General features: G+C 39.3%; 1 protein-coding gene across 1 annotated transcript; it reads right to left on the bottom strand.

Annotated features, from left to right (window-relative positions):
* Positions 1–220: 220 nt before the first annotated feature.
* LOC127655240 (lactase/phlorizin hydrolase) lies at positions 221–8,868 on the bottom strand. Its single transcript, XM_052142925.1, has 17 exons — positions 8,247–8,868; positions 7,890–7,960; positions 7,658–7,741; positions 7,408–7,507; positions 7,254–7,338; positions 6,222–6,912; positions 5,486–6,131; positions 3,739–5,295; positions 3,384–3,652; positions 2,937–3,227; positions 2,552–2,750; positions 1,766–1,968; positions 1,566–1,672; positions 1,329–1,460; positions 1,032–1,255; positions 643–879; positions 221–477 (listed from the first exon to the last, which is right to left on the bottom strand). The coding sequence occupies exons 1-17, from the start codon at positions 8,866–8,868 to the stop codon at positions 221–223; spliced, it is 5,775 nt and encodes a 1,924-aa protein (XP_051998885.1).
* Positions 8,869–9,625: the final 757 nt, after the last annotated feature.

The following is a 9,625-nucleotide window of genomic DNA, read 5'->3' as shown; positions in this document are numbered from 1 at the left end:
ATGACAAGTACTCGTTACACCATGTACGAACCACTGAAATCGGTTGATAAATGTAAACGTTATTTTTGTTTTTATCCAGAAAAACCGCAACTCACCCGTTTACTTGCATTTGATTACAGCGCAGTCTTGCCCTCCGCAAAATGGCGGACGCGTTGACGTATCGCAGCAACGTTCCAAAGCGGCCAATAGGGCGTCTATGTATTTATTATGTCTATGATGTTCAGAACTTATTCTCAAGGTTAATGTGTTCTTCTAAAGGATGTTTTGGTTTCTTGGTTGCCTTGACAAGTCCAAACACCAAGAGGACGACAGCGATTGCACCAATAATGATGAGACTGAAGAGAGAAATGAGAGCCACTTCAGCTTTAGGACCTGACAATTCCAAGCCCAAGAAGTTCACCAACAGCTCCCCAATGGGGGAAGGTTGAGGAGTAGTCCCTGTAAGCTGCCCACTGGAGGAAGGTTGAGGAGTAGTCCCTGTATAAGAAAATAATCAATTACAGACAGACAGACATACGGACAGACATACGGACAGACAGACAGACAGACAGACAGATAGATAGATAGATAGATAGATAGATAGATAGATAGATAGATAGATAGATAGATAGATAGATAGATAGATAGACAGACAGAGCTCACCTTCAGGTTCAAGGATCTGACATTCATTGGGACCTTCTTTAGGGTCAATGAAGCCATTACAGTTGGCAATTGTAGCAAAGTGCCAGACAGATTTCTTAGGAATGCGAGGTAAATTGGGATCCGATCGATTTACATAGAAAAGGCCAAATTTGTCATCATAACCTGTAGCCCATTCGAAATTGTCCATTAGGGTCCAGGCAGCATAGCCACGGATGTCCACTCCATCCAGCAGATATGCTAAAAGTATGTTATAGTTTTATTATATCATCTCAAATGACATTGTAACTCTAGGCCAAAGTGGACAAAAAATGGATGGAAAAGCATCATGCAAGTCTATCATTCTCTGTTGTTATAGAAACACTCCCTCTTGTCCTGTTTTCTCTCTTTACCTTTCAGAGCTTGATTGATGTAGTTTTCAAAATAGTGAATTCGGTGAACATCATTCAGATCCATTGGACCTCTTTCTGATACACCGTTCTCAGTAATGTAAACAGGAGGGTCTCCATATTCATCCTTGATGAATTTTAGAATTTTTCGGAATCCTGGAGGAGTTACTTTCAACCAGAAGGATCCAGAATCTAGCCATGTACGATCAGTAACAGTTCCTACCCCCCTAGAATCAATTGTAACAAAACTGTTTGTGTAGTTTTGAATGAATTGCGCCAGAAATAGTACGCTTATATTACCTGTCTGCGTCATAGTGCTGGAGGTTCTTGTAGTCAAAGTTATAGGCTAAAACAGTAGTGTAGTGGTTGAATCCAAAGTAATCATGAGTACCCTTAATCCTCGCTACTTCTGCTGGGGTAAATTCTGGAAGCCTGTTAGATTTAAAATGCTTTAGAATTAGCATTGTTTAGCAATGCATATTTGCTTTTAAACAAATGAGCGCAATGCTTTTAAGTATTTAAGTATGCTTTTATTACCTTGATTCAGGCAGGCCTGCCGCTAAACTTCTCTCACGAATTATGTTCTTCATTAAATCACTATAATCTCCATTGAATACTGGATGAGCGAACCAGCCAATCTGGAACTGTGTCATTAGAGATGAGAAAGATCAGTGGTTAAATGTTCATTAATGAGTCAGATTCATGGACTCAGAAATTTTTGAAATACTACACTTTACCTGAATTATGCGTATGGCGGCATCAACATCTTCCTGCTTGTATGGGTTTCTTGGTTCAGCCCAGTCAGAATTTATAGTGATGCCAACAATGCCACCATGTTTTGTGCGATACGTATCATTATACAGGTGCCAGGCCTCAGCATGGGCCTTCAGGAGGTTGTGTGCCACAATATATGGTGCAGTGCCTGGTCTGAAGCTTATACCTGGACAGAAGTATAATATCTGTTTATCATAAAAGTGCCACCATATCTTGTGTTGTACATCTAACCTAAAACGGGAGTTCACCCCAAAATAACAATTCTGTCATTTACTCACCCACATGTTGTTCCAAACTCAAATAATTATATTTCTTTGAGGAACTTAAAAGGAGATGTTAGCCCACATCAACATTCACTTTCATAATATAGAGAAAAGATTAATAAAAATGAATAGTGACTGATGCTGTTGTCAGTCTGTAATGCCGGTTCCACATATCCTCCGTAAGCATGGCGTGAGCAGCACGTGTTCGTTTCTGTGCCAATATTAACAGATTACACCCTACACATTGCAAGCATGAGTCACGAGGTGAGGCATCCCAGACACGGCAGTGAGCGGATAGATAGTTTGATGCCTCACTGTGTGAATCCGGCATAATATTCTGCCTAACATCTCCTTTTGTGTTTCATGGAAGAAAGTCATACATGTTTAGAACAACATGAGTACATGATGATAGATATTTTTTGTAAACAACCGCTTGATCATTGAAAACACTATGACATTAAGATTGGTTTTCAAAGTTAATGATACCTGGTGCTGCACTTCCATAGCCATGTCCTACCATAGCAACATTGTATGGTTCATTTATAGTTATCCAGAACTTGACTTTTTCTCCCAGACTGTTAAATACAACATCAGCATAGTCCCTGAACCTATCAACAATGGTGTTATTCTCCCAGCCTCCAACATCTTGGAGAGCTTGTGGAAGATCCCAGTGGTACAGAGTCACCTGTCAGTTCAAATCAGTTAACAGACATGTGTCAAATCTTTTTGGCTTACAGGGCAATTTTAAGAGAGAAATAATATTGGCTGGCATTTTAAAAGTTAAAAATAGTGCAGTCCTTTTAAAGGAAAAAGTTAGTTTAAACCCTAGTAAGAAACTATGGCACAAGTTTATAATTAAGTATGAATTCACCTGTGGCTTGATATTGGCTGCCAAAAGTGCATCCACTAGTCTGTGGTAGTAGTTGAGCCCAGCCTCATTAATTTTCCCATTAGTTCCATCTGGCATAATTCTGGGCCATGAAATAGAAAACCGGTAGTGGTTTATCCTCAGAGTTTTGAGATTACTGACATCCTCATTGAACTTGTGATAGCTGTTGCAGGCAATGTCACCATTTTCATCTTGTGATATCTTTAAAGCAGTGTGTGCAAATTTGTCCCAGATGCTGAGACCTTTCCCATCTGATCTCCAGGCTCCCTCTATCTATTGTGTTTGAGCATAACATGACAAAAATCCTCATTTGAAAAAACTCAACAATGATGCAACAATGATTCTGAATATATAAAACAAAACTTCTGGAATTGTTTTTTGATACTTCTAAGATCAGACATTTATTTTTGGAAATGATTGTTAGTTTACCTGATATGCAGCTGTCGCTGTGCTCCAGACAAATCCCTCACGGAAATGTCCATATATCATTTTCTCTTCTTCTGGCAGTGGAAAGCCATTATTTCTCATTATATCAAAGTAGAGGTGAGCCGAGCGTTTTGGAGTTCGTGGTCGACTTGCATGTTTAAAGTTCACATAGTGAAGTCCATAGCCAACATTGTAGCCATTCAGCCACTCAAAAGAGTCCATCAGAGAGCTGGCAATATATCCCTTAACATGAACTCCATCCAGGTTGTGTGCTATAAAGAGAATACACAGCATTCAAACATGTGTCTCAAATTCAACAGTTTGCAATTTAACAGCATTCCAAACATTGCCAGCATACCTTTAAGCGCCTCATCAACATAAGTCTTTAGAAAAAATATTCTATCAGTGTCATCAACTGTTATGTCTGTGCCTGTAGCCACACCATTTTCTGTTACATAAATCTCAGGGTTTCCATATTCTTCCTTAATCCAGTTAAGAAGTCTCCTTAATCCCCAAGCAACAGCCTTCTGGTCTTTAACAGCGGTATTTTCAGAGCCAGCTACATCTTTCTTCCCAACGTCTTGATCATTTTCGTAAGACTCAGGAGAAAGTCTGCTTGTCACATGACGTACAACTTTGGTAGTGTACGTGTTAATGCAGAATAAATCAGCTGTGCCTTTGATGTAGGCTTTGTCTTCATCAGTAAATGAAGGCAACCGGGATTCTGTCAAGCCTTGAAGTTCACTCTTGTTGCCAACCTGCCACTTCATGGAATCAGGGTAGTCACCATTTCTAAAGATAGGATGTGCAAACCAGCCTAGTTGGAACTGTAGAGCTCGATCAGCAGCCACCACCTCTCGAGGGATGTTCACATCTAGGGGTTCTGCCCATTCAGAATTCAGACTAATGGAGACCAGTCCTCCTTGTGTTGCACTGTATTTTTCATGATAGGTGTGATATGCTTTTGCATGAGCTTTTAGCAGGTTGTGTGCCACCTTGTATGGAGCATCTCCAGGTTGCTTCACATTTGGTGGAATCTGGCCCAGTCCATATCCTGACCATGCAATTGTCTGGGGTTCATTAAACGTTATCCAAAACTTCACCCTGTCTCCAAATGTTGCATAGCAGAAGTCAGAATATTCATTGAAAATGTCAATCAAATCAGGATTTTCCCAGCCGTTAATGTTCTGTAAAGCTTGTGGAAGGTCCCAATGGTAGAGAGTCACCATGGGTGTGATATTGTTTGCTATGAGACCCTCTATGAGCCTGTTGTAGTACTCAACCCCCTTCTGGTTAATTGAAGATTTATAACCATTAGGAAATATTCGAGACCATGACAAAGAGAATCTATATGTCTTCACGTTTAGAGCCCTCAACATATATAAATCTTCATCTATTTTACTGTAGCTGTCGCATGCCACATCACCATTGTCATTGTTTGGGATATTACCGGGTACTTGAGTGAAAGTGTCCCAGACACTCAGCCCCTTTCCATCTGCATTCCAGCCACCTTCAACCTGATATGCTGAGGAAGAGACACCCCAGTGGAACCCCTCTGGAAATGTTCCATAATGATAAAGTTTTCTCTGAAAATTGGTCTGGGAGGAGAACTTTTCCCAAACAACCTTGGATTTTGAAGGAACCTCAGATGGCGGCAGGCTTGGGAGCCTTAAGCCATAAATTGCATTTTCATTGATTTCCTTTCCAGGGTTTGCTGAACTCTCAGCAAATCCATTTCTCTCAATTACCTTTGAGTAATAATATGCAGATGTTTTGGGAGTTCTTGGCCTGTCTGGATCTTCAAAGTTTACATAATGCAGTCCAAATCGTTGACTGTAACCTTGAGGACCCTCAAATTCATCCATTAGAGATTGTACTGTAAACCTTTGGACAGCAATTTTATCCTGAAGAATAGCTGTTTTGATAGAAAAATAGTTCGCTTTAGATAGGGATAATAAATCTTTATCTATAGTCTGAAGTACAGGTCTTACAAGTCTTTGTTATATTAGCAGAGATTTGTGTTTTCTCTCGAAGATTAATGCATTCCCAATAAGTTACAGTTTTACCAAATATTGTTAAATTATCTTTACACATATGATAATTACCTTTCATTGCCTCATTAATGTAGGCTTTGAGGAAGTCAACACGCTCAGTGTCATTGAGCACATCACCACTGTACTCAGTGGGCATTCCATTTCCTGTGATGTAAATGGGCACCTTTAAAATGGACGTGTACTCCATTGAGATGTAGTTCAATAAACGACGAAGTCCCCAAGGAACAGAATGGATCTGGTCAGAAGCTGTGGTGGGCCAGGTGGGGTCAATATGAGCCTGGAAGTCCCCAACATTATTTGGTCCAGGATCACAACTATTCAGACTCTCACTAATCAACCTGGAGGTGTAGTGGTTAAGTCCAAAGAAATCAGCTGTGCCTTGGATTCTCTGTTTCTCTGCCTCAGTAAAGACAGGGAGTCTTGCTAGTTCTTTACCACAGATGGCTTTCTTTTTCTCAACTTGATCCTTAAGCACCGTTGGATAGTCTCCATTTACAAATATTGGGTGAGCAAACCAGCCTAACATGAAACTTAAATAGCGCTCAGCTGCTTTAATATCTTGGACACTTGAGGGATTCTTTGGCTCTGCCCATTCTGAGTTAAATGCAATGCCTACTTTTCCACCCTGCAGTTTTCTGTATTTATCATTATAAATATGCCAGGCTTCAGCATGAGATTTCAGAATATTGTGTGTCACCTGCAGAGACAATCAAAAACAATTTAAATAAAGAATTTCCATTTTCCAAACCATAAAATGAATTGTACATTCTCAGATTTAGAGACCCACCTGGTAAGAAGCCACTATTGGGTCATTGATACTTGGGGGATGTTCCCCTGTTCCATACCCCATGTTGCTCACTACCCAAGGGCTGCCAAAGGTGTTCCATGTTTTGACTCTGTCTCCATATCGAGAGAAGCAGAAGTCAGCAAATTCTTTGAAAGCTTCCACAATAAAGTAATTAGTCCAGCCACCTTGGTCCTGCAGTGCTTGGGGGAGGTCCCAGTGATAAAGGGTTACACTGGGTTCAATGCCTGATTGTAGGAGTGTGTTGATCAAATTGTCATAATAAGCAGCTCCCTTATCAACCAAACTGTCTTTGCGTCCAGTGGGGAAAATGCGAGCCCAGGAAATTGAGAATTGATAATTAGGGGACAACATGCCCCTAAGCAGATACACATCATAGTCCACCTTGTGATAACTGTCACAGGCCAAATCAGTGGTCTGGTTGTCAAAGACATTACCTTCATGGCTAAAACGGTCCCATATGGTCTCACCCTTCCCACATTCAGACCAACCACCCTCCACTTTGAAGCTCTCACTGGAGACAGACCACTGAAAATCATCTGGGAACGATTCATTCAAGAACACATCCCGCTCACTTTCGGTTTGATCTTTAAAGTTCTCCCACACCATCTGGTATGAAAATGGAGAAGCTGATTTCTGATGGAAGCCAGTCAGTGCATCATCACTCTGCAAACTAAATGACATCATAAGTAAACTAGAGGCTAGGGTATATAGTACTTCCCTTTTCCACATGCCATTACGTCTCGCATATGTTTGAGTGCTCTAGCCTGTTAAAGTCTTCTCTATTGATCGTGTGCCCGTAAGGACATGTTTGACACATTCACACTTTGACTGCTGTCTTACTTGGCAGGCAGATGCATACAATGGCAGGCAGATGCATACAGATTGTCCATGTGTTTACAAATCTGGGCTGCAAGATGAATGTGGCACGTGGAAAAACATAGAATACTTTGGCCTTTACTACCATTTTTTTCCCTCCTTCTGTCTGTTTCATTTATGTTTATTAAGCTTTACCTTCTGGGTCTTTCATGTTGATCTAGTTTTCTAAAAAGGTGTGTGATGTCATAGCCCCTGATGTGAAGATTTTTGTTCTGTAAAACTGAAAACTCGGTTAGTATTACATGTGATCTCTTTGGACAAACCACTTAATAAAAATACAAACATTTACCTTGAAAAATACTGGCAAGAGGCTGATAATAATCCTCATATTCATCACAATCCTTGATGGTCAACTGATACATAAGAATGGATGATTGACCAAAGTTCATCTGAAACAAGACTCAAGGGTTATTTAATTGTATAACAAAGCTATCAATTACAGCAGTTTGAATAAATAAGGTTATGAATTTACTCTACAACAATTCACTAGCACATGAACATTGTGATTTAATCCATTAGGAGACCAATAAATCACTTACATATAACTTTCTCAATTCCTCCGTCACAGATGTTTGCAATTTGCAGTTGTACTCCATATGTAGAGAGAGGAAATCCATATAGGCCTGAAGATAAGAGAAATACGTATGAAATAAATGTACTTATAACTATAACTATTCACCAGTTATATATATATATATATATATATATATATATATATATATATATATATATATATATATATATATATGCTGACCTGCCCTAAAACATTACCATGATTTTTGACCCCTTTTGATAAATGGAGGTAACATCATTGGCTCTGATCCCAAGAGACAAATTAAGCCCTGAAAATCAAAAAGCATATATTTTACAAAAACATGATATTGGAATTTTACTTTGGAGGCTGGAATTCATGGAATATCCTAATTTATGATAGTGAAATAGATGTTCGAAGCCAACCTATAAAACTACTGCTAAAGAAAGCAAGCATTCGTGAAATAGGACGTATGTCTTAGAACCACATAATTACTGAGAAGTGACAATTTTCTGTGGGACAACTAGACCTGGTTTCCCCTATTTATATACAACACTAGAAAACACTTGTCACTTTTAAAATGTAAGGGGACTTACCTTTGTTCATTTGATGGTAGAGTTTGTAAACATTTGCATGGGACTGGAGAGCATTTTGTTGCCCTTCATCATGAAGTTCATGTAGGTGACTGAACGTGATAAATGTGTCTACCAGGTCCCCAAATGTAGTGAACACAAATCCTGCATATTGCTCAAACCTCTCCACCAGTAACGGATTCTCCCAGCCTCCATATCTGGTTCTGAAGGGTTCTGGTACTGCAGAGCGGTGGAGCACCAGCAGAGGTTTGATGTCATATTCAGTCAGCTGGTTCACAAGTGTCTTGTAGCACGTCACAGTGTCTTCATGTGGCTGGCTGGGGTCACATGTGGGAAGGATATGAAACCAGGACAGGGGAACTTTAAATTGGTTCACCCCTCTGCTCTGAAGGTACAGGAAGTATTCTCTGGATTGTTGAGGCAGTGATCTTCTGCAGTTAAACACATCATCCTCTGAAGATCCTAAAGGCAAAGTTTCGCTGTCCAAAGGCCTGGTTCCTAAATTGTTTACAAAGTGCGTGCTTAGAGGGCCTGCAAGTAGCATGAAGTCCTGCTGTTCTGCATTGCTGTTGCTATAGAAAATAGCCAACAAACTAAGAGACAAAAATCCCTCTAGGATCTTCATTGTCACAACAGTGTGTGACACGAGAAGAATTTCCAAAGCGCTTTATAGGCACAACTGCCAATCTTAGATGCATACATATCAGTCACAAGCATGCAATTTAACTTTAATCGAATTAGCAGTACAGTTTATGGCAGTCGATAAGTTTTCATCACATAGACTCTGAACTCAGATAAGTGTTATACTCTGCAAGGTTATGCCTTTAATGCTACACTGTGGTTAGAAAGTACATTCAAATTAAGCAGTTAAAATAAGATTCCATTTGTTAACATAAGTGAATGCATTAGGTATTATAAACTATCAATGAACAATATATTTCTATAGCATTTATTAATCTTTGTTAATGTTAATAAACATGAATGTTAATTACTAGCTCATGTTAGTTCATTAATGTGGTCAACTATTGCAACCGTATTGTAAAGAGTTGCCAAAGCACACATACAAATATTTTGTTCTCATATTAACTTCTGGATTAAGTTAATGATTTGAAAACAGCTTATGAAAGTAATATTTAAAAATATCTCACGTCTCCTTGTGTGAAACTTCTGAGCTCTTAAAGTATTTTGTCATCCACAGAATATGGTATTATCTAAATTGATATATAAACTCTTCCAAGTTCTGTCTGCCAAGAATGTTTATATATCAAAAGATTCATTGTACATGTAGACAATAGGTCTTCTGACGACTCTTATCTGGAAAGTTCAATATTCAAGTGCTTTGTACTACAATAACATTAAGGTGTTCAGAAGACATTTTTGTT

The sequence above is a fragment of the Xyrauchen texanus genome, chromosome 14 (assembly GCF_025860055.1).
Source record: "Xyrauchen texanus isolate HMW12.3.18 chromosome 14, RBS_HiC_50CHRs, whole genome shotgun sequence".
In the NCBI taxonomy this organism is placed as follows: domain Eukaryota; kingdom Metazoa; phylum Chordata; class Actinopteri; order Cypriniformes; family Catostomidae; genus Xyrauchen; species Xyrauchen texanus.
This window is presented reverse-complemented; position numbering and strand designations above follow the sequence as displayed.